This window comes from Lissotriton vulgaris, chromosome 5 (genome assembly GCF_964263255.1).
Source record: "Lissotriton vulgaris chromosome 5, aLisVul1.2, whole genome shotgun sequence".
NCBI lineage: Eukaryota > Metazoa > Chordata > Amphibia > Caudata > Salamandridae > Lissotriton > Lissotriton vulgaris.
The window spans coordinates 1,334,709,414-1,334,734,902 of NC_141693.1; the positions used below are offsets into that span (position 1 = coordinate 1,334,709,414).

The 25,489-nt window shown below is 38.8% G+C and overlaps 1 protein-coding gene across 2 annotated transcripts in view; it reads left to right on the forward strand.

Moving 5' to 3' along the window:
- Window positions 1–25,489, forward strand: part of MAPK14 (mitogen-activated protein kinase 14) — a 589,986-nt gene that overhangs the window by 494,293 nt on the left and 70,204 nt on the right. The window contains exons 9-10 of one of the 2 annotated variants that reach the window (XM_086923266.1): window positions 16,090–16,169; window positions 23,161–23,239. In XM_086923266.1, the coding sequence (XP_086779392.1) occupies window positions 16,090–16,169; window positions 23,161–23,239 (159 nt within the window). Of the gene's footprint in view, window positions 1–16,089; window positions 16,170–22,062; window positions 22,143–23,160; window positions 23,240–25,489 lie in introns of both variants that reach the window. The other variant, XM_086923265.1, reaches the window with a different exon arrangement.

Below are 25,489 nucleotides of genomic sequence, written 5' to 3' on the forward strand. Positions count from 1 at the left end.
GTTTCAGAAATGACTAGCGATAATGAAAAGTGGCATTTCTGTAATTGTTGCACTCACATGGAGGAGCTGTCTACCTGGGTATTAACAATATTGTTTAGCACCTCTTCTAGGATGCCCAATTAACTTAAGGGAAACGTTTACGAATGCCTGTTGAGAACTCATTGCGGCCTGACATCTTTGCATTCTTATGACTCCAGGTAGCCATCAAAACCTGCCATGTATCTATCAAGGCTTTACATTCAAGCCAAACTGTTGCCTCCTTAGTCGGGGTGCTTGTTTCCTCAAAGCGATTCTGTGTTTTATCTCTGCCATGGCCCTGGTAAAGTTAAGATTTCTTAGGACTAGTGGTTGCTTTGCCCAGTTTGTAATAGCATTTAAGGCAGTACAGAGATACACTTCGTATCTTGGTGTGGGTGGAACTGGATGCTGATGTGAGGGATGCTCCTAAATACAACTTCATAATCACTACTAATTTCATTGCCTAATATATTTTAGAGCCTATTTGCAAACAGCTTTTTGAAATACAGCAGTAGTAATTCTTCCGTACTGCAGTAGTACTACTTGCGTACTATAAAATGCTATTTATTAATCTGCAAGCGGAAACCTCTGTCTCGCCCATCTTTTCTGCGTGGAGGTCTCTTACCTCGTGGATGGAAATCTTCGCACACATAGGTGTACATTTAAGTAGTAAATCTGGGAGGGACGGGGGGTGTCTGGAAACGGCTCATTGCAACTATTGAATCGCACTTTTAAAGTTAGTGCACCCATGAGGTTACTTAACAGTAGTAAATGTACTGTAGCCCAGCTTGAAGTAAGCCAAGCTCCATACGTGGCCTCTCACTGGTACTGCAGAGCAATCCAATAGAAAATAATGGAGGCAAGGACTTATATTTGCACTAAAAAGGTAGCAGATCGATCTCCGTCAATTATAGACCCATTTAACTATTGAATGATGCAAGGAAAATGTACGCCCATTCCCTATTGAACCGTATCCCAGACTGGCTTGAAGCAGATGGTGTACTCAAAACTGGCTTCAGGAACTGTATTGGCATGATTGGCAGGCCATGATACCCCAACTCATTTGCTTGAAATATACTCAGTTTAAGGATGCTCTACTGTTTGACATTTATAGATTTGAAATCTACTTTTCAATTGGCGGATGAAGAAGAACTGTGGCTTCCTGTGCAACTGCAAAGCCTTGACAGCATTTTACTAGCAGCTGTTAAGTCTTTACTTGATGATATCATGCAAGAGTACTTTATGGGCAGGAAGGTAAATGCACTGAGGCTTTACCTATCTGGACAGGGGTTTATCAAGGTTGTGTGCCTACAGCTCAACTTCTTAGTTTATTTTTGAATGATGTGAATACCTTTCTTTTATGATCTTATCCTTGACTCCCAAAAGATTTAGACCTAAAAACTGCAGCTTCCACTGTTTGATGACACTGCCATGTTATTTCCTTTAACTGAGAAATCAGTACACAGCATCATATGCAGGTTTGTAAACTACTGTGCCTCAACGTGTTTGATCATAAACATTACTAAAACCAAATTTATGATTTTTACACGTTTGATTCATCTTACGAACACATTTGACACTTTCGGTGTGCAAATTGAAATAGTAGGCTACTTTTAACTATCTAGGAAATTGCTTTGATGTCAGAATATCCCATTTGAAACAAAGAGGAAAAAACACCATTGTATTGAGACAGGCTGCTGCAGTACTGAGATGCAAGGCAACACCTTCCTAAAATAATTTCTTAAATTAGGCCAAGGCACCCGCTTAATCCCACAATGTCTTGACATTGGCATCAGTCGAATTGCTAATTAAACTGCTCTGTGCCCAATTCTTTATTAGCTGAGGCTGCATGAGAACCTGAATGCCAAAATCTACAGTAAGAATGTACTCTAGAGCGTAATACTTCAAAGTATAAGCAGCAAACCCTGGTTCCGGCATGTAAAGGCCAGTTTAAGGGAAGTGGCCATGGAGAATCTTTGGACCGATTCTCTACTGTGAAGTCTTACTCTACCCACATATGAAAAGTTACTAGTAGTAACTTTACACTCATAAATTCAGTCTTGCGTGTCTCCACTCCTTGAACTGAGCACGTGTAAACATGTAAGTCTACACTTAGGTATACATTTTCACTCTGAAATGTTGAATAACACAAAAGTGTAGATTTATACCTAGATGCAGGAGTAGAATTACCCAGGAATAAATTTGTATATGCTAAATTTACCTTATTGGAATCTGGTCGTATATTGTTGTTACTGTGTTTACATCTTAGTTTTAATTGAGCTGCTGGGTGAACTACTGGATAATAGTCTACCTCCCATCTCAGAACTCCAAACTCTGCTGACTGTAGAGATGCTTTTAGCAAAAAAGCTTTCACCTTCCTCTTCCTGTTAACCCTCGCTTAGCCCCTCATCCTCCTCAAATTCTCCCAAAGTCTGATATCTCCCGAACTTCCTATCACACTTTAACTTGGAACAAAACCCTAGTCTGAAACCAAGATTGCAGAATTTAATGTAAAATGGGCCAAACTGTGTTTAAAAATGCCTGTTTGGCCTGAACCTTCTGAATCATATTTGAATTACCTAAGCACTTGCTTCCCACTCCCCTACCCCTTCAGCCAGAGTCCCTTATTCACTAGCCTTCTCCATGGTTGCAGTTAATGTTGTTCCACTAACTGGAAATGCCTACTCTCTGTAGATGCTGTATGTTTTTACCTTGACAGCCAGAGTCTCCTCTTCTCCAGGTTCCTTATTGTTCCTCCTCCTCCCGCCTGTCTGCATTTCTCTTGCTTCCTGCTCTGACGGACAATCTGAACTTGTTGCATGGATAACTTCCTTTCCCTATTTGACATCTCAAATATCACAAGCCTCCCTTTTTTACTTTTTTGGCCATACAAGATAAAGGCGATGTTGGTGACCCCCACCTGTGGTTGATCCCCTGCTTCTTTACACATTCCATTACTTGGCAAAAGTTTATTCTTTTCTGTAGTTTAACGTCAGAAACATCCTGGAAGACTTGTATGTTCACTAATTGAAGGAAATCTCTTTGCTCTTGAAGCTTTCTATAAACAGTCTTTATTCTGAAAGCAATTGACCTGAATGAGTACAACTGGCAGATGTTCTCTACTTATGTTGAGGGGAGCCACTCTGTGCATGGTCAGTTCTGATTGGATCCTCGTCTGTTAGCTATACGATAGCATCAAAGAGATCCTGCACATATTTATTTCCTTCCATTTTACTCCTTTCTGCACCCCTCACATCCTTACACAATTTCTTCCATCTTCTTCTCTTGGAGTTTTATGTTCTGTTCTTCCAAGTAGACCACTGCAGTTGCTCTTGTTTGAGTGACCGTTAATTCACAGTCTCTTTCAGGTAGTGTAGTCGATCTCCTTTGTCCAAGACATCCTTTCTCAAGTCTTGCAGTCCTAGTTTCACTTTTCCCTTGACCAGGTTGAGCGCATCATTAATGTTTTGAAAATTTGTGTCATAAAACTCTTGGTAACTGCTTTGGCATTTCTATGCGCGTGGCCTTATGGTATTCTGCGGTTTGCTCCTGCTTCTTAGCTATTTGCAGATTATCATAAACGTTTTTCCACAACTCTCTTCCTGAACACTGCTCTGGAGCCTGACAAGTCATGTCCTCATCTGTACATGAAATTTAACAACCTAGGCAATTCATTCTTAACAATCGTAAAGTAAGAGACACGAGAAAGAAGATTATATAACCAAAGATTCAATAGCTAGAAATGTATTATTACATTGGTAAAAAATGGTTCCCTAATACAATCAATAAAATCACATTACAAAAACTTAAATCAACATTGTAAAAATACAGTAAATAAAATTACAAGTAGAGATTAAAAAGTGGCACAAATTAGTTCTCGACGCGCGTTTCGGCAACCAGCGCTTTCTTCTGGAGTAGCCACGTACTACCTGTAAAAAGAAATAATAATACAAAATAGATCCTATTTTTATAAAGTTAACAACATTCTAAATAAAACAGGGCATAGTATGACATCACATTTATTTATAACTTGCATCATCTTAGCAACTTCTCTTAATGTCTCAAACAGAACTACTGCACGTAATAATCAAAAAGCAGTTTTCATAATCAGTAAACATTTAAATCATTGCTCATTAACCTACACAAAATTCATGACGGGGGGAAATTGTTGGATAAAATAATGTTGTATATTAAAACCTTTAGTGATTTGTAACAATTCAAGAGTATAAGAATTGCTTTAAACAGTTGGTATAGAAAGAATGGCTATACTTCAAATTTAGGAAGAGATGACATGTAGAAATATTAAGTAGAACTGATATAGATTTGTACAGTTGGTGAACTTTTGCCAACTTAATACCAAGAATAGAGAATTTGATGGATACACAACTTACAGTTTTTAACACCTTGGCTGCTATGGCTTTTCCCCTCCTGTGCTGAAAGGCTTGAAATACTATAGTTTCATGACTAGCTCAGCTCGTCATAAGCACAGCTCCAGTGTGCCTCATGACGAGCTGAACTCGTCATGAGCAGCGAAGGGGTTAAGTAATCTCAATTCTAGATGAATCCGTAAAGGTAGAGATGATTGTGTGCTCCTATCAATCAGGCAGACGATATTGGATATAAATTTCAAATTTCTTCGAAAAAATCTATAAGAAAAAGTAGACCTTATTAACCTACTTGTCAAGTGATAATTCCTCTATTCTTTACTCATTTCCTTATTGATTTGTGGCTTTATTCGACTGGATGTTTATAGCCTTCTCAAGTTAGAAGAGATTTTGCTGTACTGAATATCTGTCTTGGATAGTTCTATCCGTTGCGCGTTAGCCCATGCTACATTCTCTAAATATTTATCATTGTGTGACGTCAGGGTGTTTAGATAACCAAAAGACAAAATTGTCCTTCCCAGCGATTTATTTACCTGATTCAAACTGACGCTTATTTGCTGATATAATCTTATACCGGCTCGATATCTCACAACAGGTCAGGTGTTGAATTGCACTGATCTTAAGCTGTAGATATCAATCTGTAAGAGTGTTTAAGAAAAAATAGAGGTTGGTAAAGAGACCTTTATGGGGTTAAACCACAAGTTGATTGGGGAATATCATAGATTTACATAATTACCTTCGTAATAAATGTGGGATATTTCAATTTCTATAAGCGATGACGATTGTAGTTCAGTATTGAAAAATTGATGTTACGATCTGTAAACCATAATTATAATAGATATGGTCAATTAAATAGATCGAAATGTATCTTCTAAAGAATAGTTTCTATAGCTCTAAAAATATGCTACCTGGGATTTTAATACGGAGCGTTCAGCCTCCTGGTCTCAAAGTGGATAGGTAGTGTACTGGTAAAAAGAAATAGCGTAGATACTTAATAACCGTGACTCATTACGCGTTTAACACTCGAGTGCTTTTACACAACTGCTAAATAAACATGTTGATTAGTTGAATATTTACCTTTGTTTTTAAAAAAATCACGGGATGCATGTGGTGGGATACCTCCGAATGAGGCTCGAACTCGATTCTCCCACTGAAAAGTAATGACGGCACGATAAGCTATAAAGTTTTAAAGCCTGTCAGCCGTAAGGTCGGTAAATACAGAGATCTCTGCGAGTAACAACCACTCACCGTCTTTCTTGATACAATGTTGCAGACCAGGGGTGGGACACGAGTAACAACTTGATTTCAGGAGCGTCGAAGACAAACGAGTTCTTCCCGCGTACTCTATTTAAACGGTCGGACAAGAATGTATCACATCCGGTTCCTGTATAAACGATGTCAATGGGTCCCAAAGTCCGGAAATGTCAAGGAAACCGAACGATTTAAAAATTTCTTCAAAAGTGACTCTTCTAAGTTTTTTCGATAAAAATAATTTTTACAACTATCAACAAAAATTATATATGTGGTATCAGGTCTATTAACTACTCTATAAAAAAGGGAATAAATGTAGTTTAACTCTATTTCCCAATTACGGGAATAGATACTAACAACAGACTAAGCGAAGGTATACCACGATAACAACAGTCATTTGGGAATGATTTTTATCTCTCCAAATATTTAAGCGTTTTATTTTGTGGAGAAATATATTTTCTTATAATAGAAAGCATATTCACTATGAATTACAATTTTATTGTGGAGGAAGGTTTAATGTTTCGGTATCTATATTTAAATGTTAATGAAAATAGAAGGTGGACTATGATGTTTAAGGTTTGTATTAGTCGTATATGTGGTGCACAATATCGTTCAATTATTACCAAATACGAATATGACTTAAACCATTATTTTTTTTTAAATATTTGATCTTCAAAACCTTTGTTTGAGGTACTTTAACGTTCTCTTTGGGCAAAATTCAATTTCATTAACTAAGTTAGGTAATCCCTCATCCTTCCTTAGTAATTCTAAATGGGTGTCCTATTTTATACGGATTACTAATTGATGATACTCATATTGGCGGTTTAACAAATCGCATTTTCCCATGGGATATCGCAGTTTAACCCATTTTTTAAAGTATCAAAAATGAACATCCAAAAGACTTCACGCTTTTTTCTGATTGACATACCACCTTTGGTCTCTGGTGTATGTATTTTTTCGAGTATTCGCCACTTGAATTCCTCAGGGCCATGATTTAGCTCGACAAAATGTTTCACCATAGGTGCTAGTACTTTCTTTGTATTTATTGCCGAGCGATGCTCTGTTAGGCGCACTTGGATGGGTCTTGAGGTTTCTCCTATATATCCAAGCGAGCATGGGCATTGGATAAAATAAATTACATTAAGAGGTCTTACAATTCCATAACTCTCTTGCCTTGGTTGTTTGTCCATTGTGGCAAAATTGTTCCCCGGAGATGATGTTTTTACAGGATTTGCACATAGAACATGGTATTGTACCTCTAATTGGTTGATTGGTAAGAATCGATTTCTGCACTAGATTTTGCTGACGCGAGGGATCTTTGAACCGTGAATGGACGATATGATCCTTAATATTTTTATTGCGTCGATGACTAATTCGGGGAAGTAATCCCGATTTTCAATCTTTCTAACACTGAATTAGACATCCATAGTGTGAGGCTTTTATCAAAAGGCTGATCATATGTACCCCGTTCCTCATTGAACCTTTTTGAGTTATACTGTGACATTATTTTCTTTTCTCAGAAAAATTTGCCTCAAAATATTCTTTGGCTCAGATAATTCAGGAGAAGAGAATAGTGATAATATTAAAACTCTCAGTCTCTCCTCGACATTCAGTCCAGGTCTAGATCAGTTGGGACCAGAGGTCGCAGCATTTAAATTAGTTCTAAAAAAACTTGATCAGGCACTAAAGTTTATTCCAAAGCCACTTTACAATCTAAATAAAGATGAACATTTGGCCTTATTGTCCCTATCCTCTAATAAAGATTTAATAATAAAAGGATGCGACAAAGGAGGAGGAATAGTTGTTTTAGACTCTTCCAAATATGAAAATAATATGTATAAGATGCTAGATGATCCCACTTTCTACTCAAAAGTTAATTCACATTAAACTACCAATCTTGCTAAAGAAATTCGTTGTATCACCAAGCAAGCTCTAGAAAATGGAGATATTTCCAAGAAGGAATATGAATTTTTGAACTTTAATCAAAGAAAATTGGCATGTGTGTATGGATTACCAAAGATCCATAAGGATCATGAGAATCCCCCATACAGGCCAATCGTCTCAACCATAGGTACGGTCACAGAACCCTTATCGAAATACGTGGACAATTACCTTCGTCCATATATTCCCAAAATTACCTCCTATGTGAGAGATACTGGCCACATGATTGCAAAAATTGAAGACCTTCCTTTTAACCCCCTGAATGATTTATTGGTTACATTGGATGTAGAATCCTTGTATAGTAATATTCCACTTATAGCAGCGATGGAAACTACAAAAAAATGTATTGAGGAACAAGAGATACCCTGCCCTGTGCCCTTTGTCCTTGCATGTTTAAGGATAGTCCTTACCGAGAATATCTTTGAATTTGGTTCCCAAGTTTACTGCCAAATTAAAGGGGGACGCATGGGGGCTTTAGTGTCCCCATCGGTGGCTAATATTTATATGGCTGCCTTCGAAAACAAGTACATTTATAACAAAATTGTCCCCTTTTTTGAATCGGTCTCCCATTGGTCCAGATATATTGATGATATCTTTTTTGTCTGGACCAATGGGAGGGAAACACTGTCAGAGTTTCTGAGTTGGATTAATGCTGCGGACTCTAATTTAAAATTCACTGCGCATATTAGCGCGGACAGAGTAGAATTTCTTGATATTGTCATCCTGAATGACCATGATCATCTTAAAGTCAATCTTTATGTAAAGCCAACAGCAAGGAATACCCTTTTGCATTATAGAAGTTTCCATCCCCGCAATCAAAGGGATAGTACCCTTTTTCAAAATTCTTGCGCTTAAGACGTAATTGTTCTAGTCTTGCAGATTTTGATATACAGGCAAATATTATGCATTCAAAATTCATGGAAAGAGGATATCCCCACCGGCTGGTGAGGGATTCCTATAAAAGGGCTCGATATTATGATCGAGATTGCCTGCTAAAAGTTAAACCTGTTAAAGAAAATAAACAGATAGTCTGTATCACTAAACATTCAACAGTTAATGCCAAAGTTAAACAAATCATTAATTCAAGCTGGCACATTCTTAATAGCAACTGCTCTGATGACCAAAAATTTGTCAAACCCCTTTTTGCGCATCAACGCAATAAAAATATTAAGGATCATATCGTCCATTCACGGTTCAAAGATCCCTCGCGTCAGCAAAATCTAGTGCAGAAATCGATTCTTACCAATTAGAGGTACAACACCATGTTCTAAGTGCAAATCCTGTAAAAGCATCATCTCTGGGGAACAATTTTGCCACAATGGACATACAACCAAGGCAAGAGAGTTATGGAATTGTAAGACCTCTAGTGTCATTTATTTTATCCAATGCCCATGCTCGCTTGGATAGATAGGAGAAACCTCAAGACCCATCCAAGTGCGCCTAACAGAGCATCGCTCGGCAATAAATACAAAGAAAGTACTAGCACCTTTAGTGAAACATTTTGTCGAGCTAAATCATGGCCTTGAGGAATTCAAGGGACGAATACTTGAAAAAATACATACACCAGAGACCAAAGGTCGTATGTCAATCAGAAAAAAGCGTGAAGTCTTTTGGATGTTCATTTTTGATACTTTCAAAAATGGATTAAACTGCTATATCCCATGGGAAAATGCGATTTGTTAAACCGCCAATATGAGTACCATCAATTAGTAATCTGTATAAAATAGGACACCCATTTAGAATTACTAAGGAAGGATGAGGGATTACCTAACTTAGTTAATGAAATTGAATTTTGCCCAACGAGAACGTTAAAGTACCTCGAACAAAGGTTTTGAAGATAAAATATTTTTTTTTAAATAATGATTTGTCATATTCGTATTTGGTAATAATTGAACGATATAGTGCACCACATATACGACTAATACAAACCTTAAACATCATAGTCCACCTTCTATTTTCATTAACATTTAAATATAGATAACAAAACATTAAACCTTCCTCCACTATAAAATTGTAATTCATAGTGAATATGCTTTCTATTATAAGAAAATATATTTCTCCACAACATAAAACGCTTAAATATTTGGAGAGATCAAAATCATTCCCAAATGACTGTTGTTATCGTGGTATACCTTCGCTTAGTCTGTTGTTAGTATCTATTCCCGTAATTTGGAATTAGAGTTAAACTACATTTATTCCCTTTTTTATAGAGTAGTTAATAGACCTGATACCACATATATAATTTTTGTTGATAGTTGAAAAAATTATTTTTATCGAAAACTTAGAAGAGTCACTTTTGAAGAAAGTTTTAAATCGTTTGGTTTCTTGACATTTCCGGACTTTGGGACCCATTGACATGGTTTATACAGGAACCGGATGCGATACATTCTTGTCCGACCGTTTAAATAGAGTACGCGGGAAGAACTCGTTTGTCTTCGACGCTCCTGATATCAAGTTGTTACTCGTGTCCCGCCCCTGGTCTGCAACATTGTATCAAAGACGGTGAGTGGTTGTTACTCGCGGAGATCTCTGTATTTAACGACCTTACGACTGACAGGCTTTAAAACGTTATAGCTTATCGTGCCGTCATTATTTTTCAGTCGGAGAATCGAGTTTGAGCCTCATATTCGGAGGTATCCCACCACATGTATCCCGTGATTTTTTTTAAAACGAAGGTAAATTTTCAACTAATCAACATGTTTATTTAGCAGTTGTGTAAAAGCACTTGAGTGTTAAACGCGTAATGAGTCGCGGTTATTAAGTATCTACGCTATTTATTTTTACCAGTTCACTACCTATCCACTTTGAGACCAGGAGGCTGAACGCTCCATATTAAAATCCCAGGTAACATATTTTTATAGTTATAAAAACTATTCTTTAGGAGATATATTTCGATCTATTTAATTGATCATATCTATTATAATTATGGTTTACAGATCGTAACATCAATTTTTCAATACTGAACTACAATTGTCCTCGCTTTTAGAAATTGAAATATCCCACATTTATTACGAAGGTAATTGTGTAAATCTATGATATTCCCCAACGAACTTGTGGTTTAACCCCATAAAGGTCTCTTTACCAACCTCTATTTTTTTCTTAAACAACACTTTTACAGATTGATACGTACAGCTTAAGATCAGTGCAATTCAACACCTGACCTGTTGTGAGATATCGAGCCGGTATAAGATTATATCAGCAAATAAGCGTCAGTTTGAATCAGGTAAATACATCGCTGGGAAGGACAATATTGTCTTTTGGTTATCTAAACACCCTGACGTCGCACAATGATAAATATTTAGAGAATGTAGCATGGGCTAACGCGCAACGGATAGAACTATCCAAGACAGATATTCAGTACAGCAAAATCTCTTCTAACTTGAGAAGGCTATAAACATCCAGTCGAATAAAGCCACAAATCAATAAGGAAATTAGTAAAGAATAGAGAAATTATCACTTGACAAGTAGGTTAATAAGGTCTACTTTTTCTTATAAATTTTTTCGAAGAAATTTGAAATTTAGATCCAATATCGTCCACCTGATTGATAGGAGCACACAATCAACTCTACCTTTACGGAATCATCTAGAATTGAGATTACTTAAAAACTGTAAGTTGTGTATCCCTCAAATTCTCTATTCTTGGTATTAAGTTGGCAAAAGTTCACCAACTGTACAAATCTATATCAGTTCAACTTAATATTTCTACATGTCATCTCTTCCTAAATTTGAAGTATAGCCATTCTTTCTATACCCACTGTTTAAAGCAATTCTTATACTCTTGAATTGTTACAAATCACTAAAGGTTATAATATACAACATTATTTTATCCAACAATTTCCCCCGTCATGAACTTTGTGTAGGTTAATGAGCAATGATTTAAATGTTCACTGATTATGAAAACTGCTTTTTGATTATTACGTGCAGTAGTTCTGTTTGAGACATAAAGAGAAGTTGCTAAGATGATGCAAGTTATAAATAAATTTGATGTCATACTATGCCCTGTTTTATTTAGAATTTTGTTAACTTCATAAAAATAGGATCTATTTTGTATTATTATTTCTTTCTACAGGTAGTACGTGGCTACTGCAGAAGAAGGCGCTGGTCGCCGAAACGCGCGTCTAGAACTAATTTGTGCCACTTTTTAATCTCTATTTGTAATTGTTTTTCTGTATTTTTACAATGTTGATTTAAGTTTTTGTAATGTGATTTTATTGATTGTATTAGGGAACCATTTTTTACCAATGTAATAAATTTCAAGCTATTGAATCTTTGGTTATATAATCTTCTTTCTCGTGTCTCTTACTTTTACTTACGATTGTTAAAAATTAATTGACTAGATTGTTAAATTTCATGTGCTGCTTTATCCCTGACCTAGGAATTACTGTATCTAATTCTCAGGGTGTCCTTGATACCTAAAAACAATGTCCTCATCTGTAACAGTTGCTTGTTCAAAGCAATAAAATGTCACGTTGCAAAACTTATTCAAGCAGTGACACTATATAGACACAAACTGTGGCCTGAGTAATTTCAATTACGCAAATGTCTTGAGTGCCATCGCTTTCCTTATGGAAATGGCTGTTTCCACTCTTTGTTGGTATGGAAGTGGTAGGACGTTGATCAGGTTGCCGGATTTCAGATGTTTGTTGAAAACTGAGAGGGAAAAATCACAGAATTGAATGTTGCCAACATAAACAATAAAATTGAGAGAATGTGTCAGCTGCTGACTTGTATTTTAGATCTAGGCAAAATATGGAATGTCATAAGCCCATAGTCGCTGTGGAGGTAGGGGTTCAGGGGTACTGCCGCAAATCCCAAAATAATCATGATAGAGTTCCAAAGGTAAATGAGCAATAAAGATGCCTTTAAATTTAGTTTTTATTGTCTCATTTGCTGCGTGTTCAAAGACAATGCCTGGCTTTGTCTTATGACAAATTGCTGCTTCTTCTTTTAATATGGAGATTGGTGTTTACTTTTCTTCCTCTGCAAAGGGACAGGATTTTGAAAAGTGAGTTCTGTCACTAGCTTATGGTGTGAAAGGAACGGACGTGGGATGTTATGTTTTCTAACAACAATGTTTAAATATATATAAATTAACTGTACAAAAGTTTCAAAATATATTTGCAGTTAGGAACGCACAATTACACTTTTTTGTAACTCTGAAGTTTGATGGAAACAAAGGTTTTTAATAGAACCAAAACAAATGAAGAGACACTCTACTAAGTGATGTGTAAATGACAAATATTCGCTGAAACCTGATTTCCACACATTAGCGTTTGTGTGCTATATAACTTTATCAATAAAATGGTATGCCTATGCAAAATTAGTGACCATCACAATGGGGAATGTGCTATCTGTAAATGACAGTGTGATACTACTCCATACGATAGAAATATATCTGTGACCATATGCATCAGAATGCACCACCAGCTACACACTGCACCATACCACTCTCCATGAATGGGCGTGGCTGATTTGCTACGCTTGTTGTTTGTGAGACGCTTGGATTTTTCGCAATGCCCGAGTTCAGTGACGTGACATTGATAGCAACACCCCAACTCTGAAAATTCTTCCAGCACCTCTGCATATGCCTCTAGGTTTGATTTAGGCTTGCCCTGAAAGACCAACCAAAGCCAAGGTTGTCCAGGGACTTGAATGAGTGCAGAGCTCAATGTCACTGGTCAGGTCTAGACCCTCGTGAAGAAATGCAATAGTATTGCACCTTCTTCATGGCTACTGGACCAGAGTAACTTTATATGTTCACAAAAAAAAGGTGTGCCATCTTTATCTTGTCTGTCACTTGGAGAAGTCACTACGCAATTGGGTTTCCAAGATAAAGTGTATCTACGCCTCTTCAATTTAGCTTGGCTGTGGGGGTTGATTCTATTGTAGGAGACTAAGTGATGGATAACACGATTAGCTTAGCCATAAATTCTGGATCCCAAAACGGCCATTACAGGCAACCCTTAATGGGCAGAGAACTCACTCGGGGAGCTATTATCATTACGCCTACACTGGATTCTGCCTTAGACATGGAAGGTACTTGGTAATGTAGGATTCAAAGAGGATTTCTTGTGCTAGTGATCTTCCGGATAAGGCAAATCACAGGGGGTGCTTTCCTGGTCCAATATAAAGAAAGGAAAACCCCACAAAACGTCAGGGGAGGAATGTCCGGAAGCGCAGATTAGCAATTATAATTCACCTTTTGTGTTTCATGCGAAGTTTAATGTGAAGCAAACTACAGGGCTTAAAATTTGTGTCACTAAAAAGTCAGAAAGGCTGGTGAGTGAGAGAGCAGTCCATCCACTTGTTGTATTTACATCACTGTCTGTTAGTGGTCAGTCTTTGATTTAGTTGGATGTGTTTGGGAAGTGATCTTTAGTTATACATTCAATTTCTCAATGAATGTAGGTTTCAGGTGTTTCTGATTCTGGTTTCTGGTTGTGCTTTTGGAGAATTGAGTGGATTGGCACACCAGCGCCTCGTTGTATGCACCTTTGATCTTGGTGTTTGTTTGCCTTCAGTGAATGTTAGCACTAATGGTTGTTGTTTTTTGTAACCAGGGAAATGCACAAAATGGAAAAATTATTTTTTTATTTATTTTGTTTTATACAGTGCTGCAGACTAAACATAAGTTAAGGGTCAAAAAGTCTCCAAAATAAAGTTTAGCAGGAAAGTGAGAAACTGGGTAGGTGAGTAAATAGAATTAATTAGAAATGTGTGACAGCAGTCAGGATCAGATACAAGATTATTTTAGGAAGGGTAAGGAGTTTGTTCTATACTTTGGCTTCAGCAGCTGGAAAGGCCTGATTTGAAGATTGCTTGGTTTTGGAGCTTGGACATTTATACCTTAAGGAAGTTCTGCTTCTGAGTTTCCGGAAGGATCATAGAATAAGAGCTTGCTTTACAAGTAAGGGGGTGTCTAGATCCTTTAATTTTAAGCAGGCTACTTTAAAATTTATTGTAACCTCTGGAGGAAGGTACATTTCTTGAGAATTAGGGTAGTGTGCTTAATTTATTTTGAACGTTTGGTGAATCGAGTAGGACTATTCTTATAAGAGTCAGAGTAGGTTTTGACAGGCTTACAATTTGGGCATTTCTGAAGTCGATGTGTGATACAACCGGATCTTGTTTAGCAGTGTGCCATTTTTGAAGAAAAATGCATTTTGTTAACATTTAAGTGAAGTAGTTGATTTGCTGATTTTGTGATCTGCTTGACGGGTGCGTCCAGGTGGAGAGGAAAGTCTAGGAAATATCATAGGAATGTTGCCCGATTCAAGATTAATTAAAAAAAATGAATTGGTTGCTGGCATTTATAGCCAAGGCAAGTCATATTGGTGTAAGGAAGTTGCTGCTTTAGTAGAGCCATTGGAAGGTTTAGTAACATTCCAGATTGTATGTTTTTTTTCCAGACATGATTTGTGGATGTGGACTTCGTAGTTATTTACAGTGTTGAAGATTAATTGGGTGTCCCTTCAACAGAAGACTGAGCAGCGCCACTGTAAATTGAAAACCATGGGCAATACAATGGATCCATGAAAAACCTTGTGTTCCACCGTGGAGGGCTGTGAACTGATGCTACCTCTTTTCACTAGTTGTCTGTTGTGAAGAAAGGAAGAGACCTGCTTGAGAACATTGCCACAAAACCCAACATTTGTCTTGAGGATCTAATTTAGTCTCATGTGACCAGTCGAATCAGAAGCAAGACATCATCCAGTATGCTTACATTGTCTTTCTTTAACTGAGTGTGTCAGTAATGACTTCTTATGGAATGCTTCATATGGAAGAAGCCAAAAGGCATTCCTCTTCAAAGTGCTTGATAATTTGGACATATATTAATTAATGTAGGGCAATTCCTTTGAAGGTGAGTTGAGAAAAGGGACATACATTGGTCATCATTTCCGGGTGTAAATGAGGTTTTAGGCTGAGTGGGATCATTGGGCCAATTTCTAATAAGTCAGGTAAAGTGCCTTGTGTTCGGAAAGGAGTTTATTATGTGAAGACATACATGGTTCACAATGGACAAAGGTGATTTGGTCAAGATAGGGGGATTTCGGATTTAGGTGGTGGCAGGAGGGTTGGAGGTTCCTCGTGATTTTTGATGGATCTTATTGGATACTGGAGAGAAGTGTGTTCCGTCTTTTGAATTGGGGGTGCTCACTCTTAGTGGCTGTCCTTGCTGTAGAACTGGTGTAATTGCCGTTGAAGAAATGTAATATTCGATGGCATTTTTCTGTGGTGGCTTTGAGGGTATAATTAATTCAAATTTGACATGGTTTACAGTTACTTTGAGCCTGACTCTGGGTTGGTTTGAAACACCCTACATATCTTTTCGTAAGAAAGATGATTTGAACTGAGAGGTGTCATATTTTTATTTATGTTCTTCATTGGTGTTTGATCCTCGCAGTTTCGCTCCAATTTTGTTCTTTTCTTATTAGTCATATAGCACCATTTGAACATCACCTACCCAACATTTTCCTTCATACTCCATCTTTAGATATTGATCAGTTGAAGCTCATTTTGAGGCTGGTTGGAACTCCAGGGTCTGAGCTCCTGAAGAAAATCTCATCTGAGTCTGTGAGTTTCTCCTTTGCTTGTTGTGTCCATTAATTTTTTTGCACAGATGAATTGTCTTGTTTCATTGCAGTGCCCACAACCAGTGTTTTTATAATGCTCACAACCAGCGCATGATTGATTGTTCTTTCCCATCTTAGTATTCATTTCAGCCCCTCCTTTATTTATCTTCATTACATCTTCCCATTCCCAGTCCAATAGGACCGAGGCAAATATTCTTGAGAAGTAGAAAGGCGAGTTTTTTTTGGTGTTTTCAAACAGAACACTTCAGGGAAATTCTCCAATGCTCAAGTATCTGCACCAGTCCTTAAAAGATGTCTCTTTTGACATGTATTCGAGCACATGCCTTGATTTTGCCAGGTATTCTATTTACTACCACCACCACGTCATTCTACATCGTAACCACTGACCGTATTCATCAAATTTTTAAAGCCTTGGTGTGCTGGAGGCATTCCTATGTTTGCTCCACCAGGACTCCCGGTATGAGAGACTGCTTTGTGCCAAATAAGGTAGAGCTCCATTATCAGATCAGAATAAAAAATTTAAAGAAAATAAAAAAGTAAAAGAAAATAGAGATAAGGTAAGAACGTACCTGCCGTTCTCTCACCATCCGCAAAACACACTTCAAATGATGTTGATACTTCCCCTTTTCCCAAGAAAATTAGATTTTAAGAAACTGAAAAACCTAACGTAAAGTTAAGTAATGACACAACCAAAAACCTTGAGCCTGTTAAGGGCGGAGAGGACAAGGGAAGTTGCCTGTTTGAACCTGTTCGAAACTGGCCAGGGCCAGAAATGCTGCCCATTAACACTTTTAGCAATACCCAGCACACACCATCCACAAACTTATGGTAATTATGGATCTATATATTTATCACTTTCTTCTAATTTAGCATTTCCAATGCACTACCCCATCCCTCATCCTATACATCTATCATTACATCCTCTACAACCACTCTCATTTATCCCAAACCCCATACCAGTACTAGGATCCCCAACATAACCCTTTCTAGACTCTCTCCTACTCTACCCCTCTTTGCATCATCTGACTCCTCTTTTACTATAACGATCCCCTAAAACAAACCTTTCTAAACTCTTTCCTCTGATTTCTCCCCTCCAAAACTCCTTTTTACTCATCCAAAAGCCTCCTCTTACAGCTAAAAACAAAAAAATACATCTTTCACTCTTTTATCCCTCCACTATCCTTTTCAATCAAAATTATCAGACTAACATGTTCACTTCTCAAATTCCATATTCAACTATACTAATTCACCACTAATTCTTTATGGGTTCTGGAGTGGCATGCTACTCGCCAGAAAAGCGCTTTAACACCCATGAGGGGTAACAAGTGCTATATGAATGCAGACCTTTCTTCCCATTTTATCCCTCTGCTACCCTTCTCACTTCAAATAACTGACCAATTTCCACCACTCAAATTACTTTCATATTTCATCATATTAATTAACCACTAATGCTTTATGGGCTTCCTGAATATCGTGCGTCAACACCCCATCAGGGGTAACAAGCGTCATATAAATACAAACCCTTTTTCCTCCTCTACCCTTCTGCTATCATTCCAAATCCAAATAACTGACTAACCTATCCATCACTTAAAATGTACTTGCATGTTTCACTATACTAATTCAACACTAATCCTCTATGGGTCCCGGAGTAGCGTGCTACTCGCCGAAAAAGCGCTTTGACGCCTTGTCTGGGGTAGTAAGCGCTATATAAATGCAATTACAATACAATTTCCACTGCCACAAAATTGATGCACACTAAAGTCTCTCCCTATAGTTGCCATATGTAGGAAGCCTTTTTCACAATGGTTATTTTCTTTAGGTCCCTGTAGCTGCCACATGCTGTTGCCCTTCCCCCACGGTGCACCTGGCTGACACGCATAGTAGCCTGCAACTATTGCTGCCTCATGGTGGTGCCTGTACCCCATGGCTGTCAACAGCTGACCATGTCCTGGAGGCCCCCAGTTCTCATTTGCTGAACCCCCTCACCTCTTTTCTCCTACCTCTTCCCAATAAAATGATGACGATACTGATGACAATGCGCTGAAACCACTACGTCAGACTGCTGAAGTTTGGATGCATTCCATGGCTTATCTCTTGGGGCTTCTACTTGACCAATCATCTGCCCCTCAACTTCTTAGATCGTATGCCAGCTTAAACTTGAAGTTGTGTTGCTAATTGATGGCAATGCTGAGTCTAATTTTGGTGGGCATAGAGTATAAGGTGAGTGAATCCTGCAAGACCAAGTCCTATTTAGTGATGACGACAGTAGGGCTGTGCAGTAGTTGAGTTGCTCTTCTTGTCAGGATCAGCTTCTGAGCGAATTAACCAGGATTTGACTTAGTGCTTGTTCTTGCCTGGATTTCTTTACATTTTCTTTCTTGTTTCCTTGGCTGTGGTGTTGAGCATATGTTGAATTGCATGCATGTCAAATAACGGCACTGCCTTTTCATTACCTACTTACTTGCATGCCATTCTGCACTAACCAGAAGATGGAAGAAGTCCAGAGCATGAAGCCACTGCATTCGACCATAGTGTTCCTCAATACTCACAGCAGATGGTTGAGGATGTATATTGGCGAATCTAACACAATGGTGATCAAACAACATCTGTCAATAAGAGAGTCTCTCAAATGTGATGTATGTTAGGCTACAACACTTGATTTGATCTAGTGTGTGCACTAACAAATGTTAATATAATTGTGTGTGTGTATGTGTGTGTGTGTGTGTGTGTGTGTGTATATATATATATATATATGTGTGTGTGTGTGTGTGTGTGTGTGTCAAAGAAACTGTGTTCCCAGTGTGATCCTTATATTGGTGTCAAAGGGTGTGCACACACAGTGAAAGAGGCTTTGTGTGCCCCTGACATGAAGCAGAGCACATTTGCTCTCGGCCAGGCACATTCCTCCATCACTGCTGACGTAATAACATGCCACCCATTGTCATGACGTAGCATGAAAGGTGTGTGTGTACTCTCTTGTTCTCAGTGCATACTGCACCCTGTGTGTGTGCCAGACACTATGCAAGCCCTTGTAACAGTTCGTTGTCTCTGCGTGCCAGGGAAAGCGTGGTTGACTTCGAATGACTCTTATGCTAGCATATTGAAGAGCCTCTTATATCGGTGCAACTGACTATTTTACGCTTTTATGAGCACACCACTCTTCTCTTAAAAGTGTCTCTGAATGCCATCGTCCGGTGTGAGTGTTATGTGTGTGAGATTGCCCTTCTTGTCCTTTTATGTGGCTGCTTGTCAGCCACTTGTGTGAGAGAGTGTGCATGGTCATATGGTGCGCCTCATTGCTCAATTAACCATACTTAATGTATGTGTGAGTGAAATTAGTTTTTTTTTTATTTCGATGACTGATTCCACCTTTCGTGTGGTTGTGATTGAAATGCATATCATTCCATGAGTGAACTTATGAACTCAAATCTGTGACTGAGCTCATCAAATGCTGGGTGTAAATGAATGCATATCTGCTGAGGGACTTGACTCCCTGCGCCAAGAGCCCACCTGCCTCGTTTTTAAGATTGACCTGTTAAATATTTGCTACTTTGAATACATCTTCTTGGATTTGTCTTTGTTTTGTTTGGGTGCAACCTCCTGCCTTCTTCGTGCCCAATGAGTGTTACTTGATGTCACATTTGCATGCGATTGCCGGCCTCTGTTGCTGCCTGTTGTTTCATTGTAACAGGGTAAATCGTTTGAGTGTGAATTGTGTGATGTAACTGCTTCCGTCTTTGGTGTCAGTGGACGTGCCTCCCATGTGGGTCTGGTCCTGGGTTTGTCTGCCATTTGAGTCTTTTTCCGTGCCTTATATGGGTGCAGTGAGATGCCCCGTGGGAGTGGCTGTGCACATTAGTAGCCATTACCTTCCGTTTATAAAGGGCTGACTCTCGTATGGGGTGTAATTTCATGATTTTTGTTTAGTTATGCCTCTGCAGGGCTATCAATGGAGGGTGATGGGCTTCTTGTTCAAATGCAAGTGAACGCCTGTCTATTGTGTGAAACAGCGCCTTTCGTGGGAGCGGGCCTTGTGCCTCTTGTTTGGGTGTACATTTGCATGCTGGTCATTGAGAATGATAACATGGACTTGAATGCTAGTACATGCTTTTCGTTTGGGTATGCCTCTCATTTGGATGCCCCTGTGTGAGACCAGTTTGGATGTGGCTTCGTTCCTCTCAAATGGGAGAGACTGCATGCCTTTCGTTTGAGTGTGGTTGAGTGGCACTTTATAGGGTATGACTTTCTTGGCTTTTTTTGGGTAGGAGTGCACATGCCAGTCCATTATGTGTCGGTGCATATGTCACATTCTTTGCACATGACTGCATGCCTCTAATTTGGATGTGACTACGTGTGCCTCTGATGTGGGTCTGGATATGTGGGAAGCATACTCCCTTGTTTTCCTGTGTGGGTGCGACATAGAAGGTATATAGGGTTTCTAGGTAAAGCATGCTTTTATATGAACACAAATATATCTGCTTCGAAATTGAATATGTGCGTGCTTCTGGTTCGGCTGTAACTGTACTTTATTTATGTGTGACTATGTGCCTCGTGGTTAGAACTACGTGCCTCCGCTATGGTTTTATTTGGATGTGACTGCGTCTTAAATTTAAATACATCTCTTTGGCTTTGCTTTTCATGTTTTGCTCTGTGTATGATTCTTGTATGTGTGTGAATAAGCATATGCGTCTCCCGTTAGTGCGGAAAAGAGTGTACTGTTTCTGTTGGTGCAGTTGACTTGTTGCATTTAGTTTTTGTGGGTATGATCAAGTTGTGTAACTCTTGCATGTGGTGTGAAGAAGTGCATGTTCTTTGAATGTTAGAAAAGGTTACGTTCATGTAGTCCTGGGTCTGAATTGTAGTAATCTTCATTGAAGTTATAAATGTTAGAAAAAATCTTCGCTGCGTGCGTGGACTCAGAAATAGTTTATTATCAAACACAATCCATGGAATTAACAACACAAAGTGCCTTCTCCAGTATTCTCCCTGAACGTGGATTGCTAGCTTTCAAAATGCCTATTTTGGAGTGCATTGTAGCATGTGCAATCCACAACTTCTCTTGAAGGGTATATTACATTTGCCTATGGATTAAGTGACTTTGTGCTGTTAATTCCATGGACAAAAAGGACAAAAAGTTTCATGAGAACGTCTTCCAGGGTCTGCGCATACATGAAGTAATTATTCAAATGTTTGACTTCAGTGAAGATCCAACAATGCAAAACTCTGTGTGAATGTTTGTATATGTGTGTCAGGGACAGTATACCTTGTGCGGCTGAAACTGGATTACTCCTACCTCCTGTGCAAGTATGAATAAAATTGTTCTTCTGGCTGTCACATAGCACGGTAGCGTTTGTTTGAATGTGAATATAGAGTTTTGACTAATGGAACTGATTGGACGTGTGTCTAGTGTTAAGTGTGCAGTCTCTTGGTTGAGGTATTTCTTATAGATCTGAGTGCAAGTGCGCTATTTGAGGCCCATTTAGCATGCATTTCCCATGTCTGCATACAGGGACACTCACCTCTTGTTTGTAGTCTTCACTCAGTGTGTCTCTTAAGAGTTGCTGCACACCTCTTACATGTTTGTGTAACAGCATTTGCGGAAAGGATCATATTTATGGTTTATGGTTTTGATGTGTTGGAGTGAATTTCTCCTCTGGCCTTTATTCAGTTCTTTGTGAGCATGATTTGAGTCTGCCCCTTTTGTTGTCTGCGTAAGCGCCTTACTGTCTAGCTAGAAATGCAAAAGCAAGGCCTCTTGTTGCGTGTGGTAAGATTGCTGGCCTATACACATTCACTTGCTTTGTTTGGATTGTGTGGACCTAGATTTTATTTTTGCACTATGTCTTTAACAAGCCCTTGACCTGGCACCAAAGATATTAACCAGCTTCAGCAGATCATGCGCCTGACGGGGACCCCCCCTTCCTATCTCATTAACAGGATGCCCAGTCACGAGGTGAGATTGCATGTGGGGGTTCTGTGATTTTTGTCCCCAGTATTGCACTCTGGGAAAGGAGGGGAGGGAACCTAGGCATGCCTTCTGCCCTCTATGCATGCATAGTTAAAATATTGCATGTGAGGGGGAGTTTTGCTCTGGCTCCAGTAGTGTGATGCAATAATAAACTGCATGTATGAAGGGCATTGCGTCTCAGTGGTCACTGTGGCATGATTATTAGTAAATAAAGCAATACTTGCATGTATCCTGGAATGAAGATGGCAGTAATTGAGGCATCTCTGGCATGCAATTGTTTAACTTTAGATTGACGCTTGGACATATCTGCAGATCCTCTCTGAACCTCATGACCATATAGGACCTGCAGTTCTAAAACCTCACTTGAACATACTAGTTGAAACTGCCACAGACAAGTAGCTTCCTGAGTATGCCAGTGCCTGATACATTCCTGAGGTTTAATTCTTAGTAGGACAAGGGCATGCTATCCATATAAACAACTTCCTCTTGTTAAGTGTGGTGCATTGCATTGATACTGCTGTAGCACTCACTTTATCAAACACTGGCACTGTATTTAACTGACCCTCCCTCAGAGGAAACACACTTGTCTGGTACGGGTGTGAGCACTCATGTCAGAAGTGTTCAACTGTTTTTCCTGGGTAATCTCTCCAAGGGTAGGATATGATTATCTATGTGGGTCATCTTCCGTTTCTTCTATTTGTGAAAGTGTGGTCTCATTAGAATTCAGCTGATATATTCCCACCCACTTAACTCGTGACCCCAGGTAGTATCCATGTCTACTAGACCCAGCTTCATTTAGGTGTATACTCTTCCCCAGATATCAGGCTGCTTTGAGACAACTGTCCTGATGACATTTTTTCCTGAATCCTGCAAATTTAAGGTAATTGGGCATCTCACTTAAGAACCACTTCCCTCAAGATTTAGCAGCAGTGGAAAGGTCTCTCATTGAGATCCCCTAGCTCTTGGAAGTCACAGCGGATCTCTAATGCTTTTGTTTTTTCAGGCTCGAAACTACATCCAGTCTCTGCCATATATGCCCAAGATGAGTTTTGAGGATGTGTTTCTTGGAGCCAATCCACAAGGTGAGTTACAAGGTCTCTTTATACCCCAACCTAAGGGTAGGTTATTTTTCATCCACATGAAACATGATTAATTTTCCTGTTGGTAAATGTCTGTTTTGTGATGTATTTTGTCTGGGCTTTATATCTTTTTTTATATAAAAACATGTGGTTGCATAGTCCATGTGAATGACTATGCTGATTATCCATATCTTTCCTCAGGTGTTTACTTTTCAATACCAAGAATGAATCAGTTGTGGCATAGTGGGCTGATACAAAGATTGACTTGTCTCAGACTTGGCATAACAACTCAGCAGTTGACTGTTCTAAGATGAGGGATTGCTGATATGAACTTTATTTCACAATTTCAGTTACATGGTTCACCTCTTAGACTTTGGGCCCTTCTTTGTCTGAAGTGGTTAGGAGATCAAGATTGATCATTCATGTTAAGTCCAAGAACAAAGGTTAGAAGCCTTAGATGTTGTCTCCATTAACCTGGCCAGTAAATTTGCTTTCTCTTCAGTTATCCAGAAATTAGGTGTTGTGTTGGACTTTCACAATTTCCTTGTATCAGCTGAGTTGTCGAGCCCGGAAATATTCACAACTCTTCGTTAGTTTCTCATGGATACAGAGGAGATTGATCCAGGGAAACCATGAACTCATATGAACTTTGAAGGTCTCCAGTAGATAAGTTCTAAGGATGAGTAAGTTTAGACAACGAACCACACTACAGCTGCAGTTACAACCCCTCTTACCTGAAGATAATTTTGGGAGAAATTCACATAGTGACTGAGTGAAGTGCCAAAATGTCAATCTGTGTGTGAAATTAGTTAGACAGGTAAACTTAGTAAAAACGTCGTGAAGAACAGGGCTTGGGGCATGACTTTTCTCAACATGTTGATAATCAGAGCATGTCTCTCTTGTTATTTAGCAGCATTAGATCTGGCTTAAAAAAGTCCTAAAATTAAATGGCTCTCTATTACTTGGCTAGGCTCTCACCCATGGGCTTTTCAGCATTTAGGTAGCCAACCCATTCCTTCCATGTGATGGACGTGGGTATGCACTGCCACGTCTAAACACGGCTAAAAAGGTCAGATATTTTTCCAGCTGAAAGTTATTTATCTTATATTGCCATAGCTTCCAGTATCATCACATTTTCCCTTGTTTTCACTAGTACTTCACCCATAGGAAACGCGGGTTCCCTGTTTTTTTAGAAGAATGTTTGCCTTAGATCCTTTGAGCAGTCCACAGTGATCCTTTCCATGCAATGCTCCCTGAAAGCTTGACTCAAAGTTGCTCCCAGGAAGGAAGTTATAATGACTTTAGAATAGTTTTATTGTGGTGAGGATCTAACCAAGCAGGAAAAAAAGGATCAGGTCAGTGGCACCGAAAGCTATTTTCTATTTGGAAGGAGGCAATATGCTTGGAAAGTGTAAAGTTACATTTTTTTTATTGTTAGTCTTGGAACGCTACTGAACAGACTCAGAACATCCTGGGTTGATCAGACATGTGTAGCCAACTCCCTCCAAGAAGTAAATACGTTTTTGGCTTTTTGAGCTTGTCTCCTTCTAGGATGCCAGTACTAGTACCTCAGCATTGTGGGTACCTAGGACGTGCTTTGTTGCTGGATAACCCATAAACAGTTTATCCTGCTCTATATTTGCGAGATGAAGGCTTTTAAATGTTCTATATTTGGAAAATCGAGTCTTTTAAATGTAAACTGGGTCCATTCTTTGTACCATACCCTGTTTCAAGAGATTCTTTTTTTTTTTGGTCAAGGCACAACCTAGCCAAAAAAAAATAAGAGGAGGCATACATTCATACATATAACTTCAGAACCTACAGAAGTATCTGAGAAACTGTTAAGATCAGGGAGCTCCTTTTTCTATAATAGGATCTACTTCTGATCAATAAAAATCATCCACAGCTGCGAGCAGGTACTATCAGTAGTGCAATTGTTATACTAGCAGAAATGATTTCAGTAGTATCCGCATGATACAGCAAAGAGATCTATAGTGACTACCCTAGGGCATGAAGCAGGGTTATCAGCAGTTATCTAATGCCGCTCAAAGCCTAAGATATTTTCACCACGATTGTTGATGATTGTGACTTTTTTGTGGTAACGTTCTAGGGGCTTGAGGGGATGGGAGTTCAGTTGCTTTTCTTTATATAACAGGTTAGTGTTTATTTTGAGGGCGCCCTTGGCTTTCTTACAGCTGGTTGTATTGTTCATTGATGAAAACCTGACAAGTGTTACGTTGTTTATGAATTGTA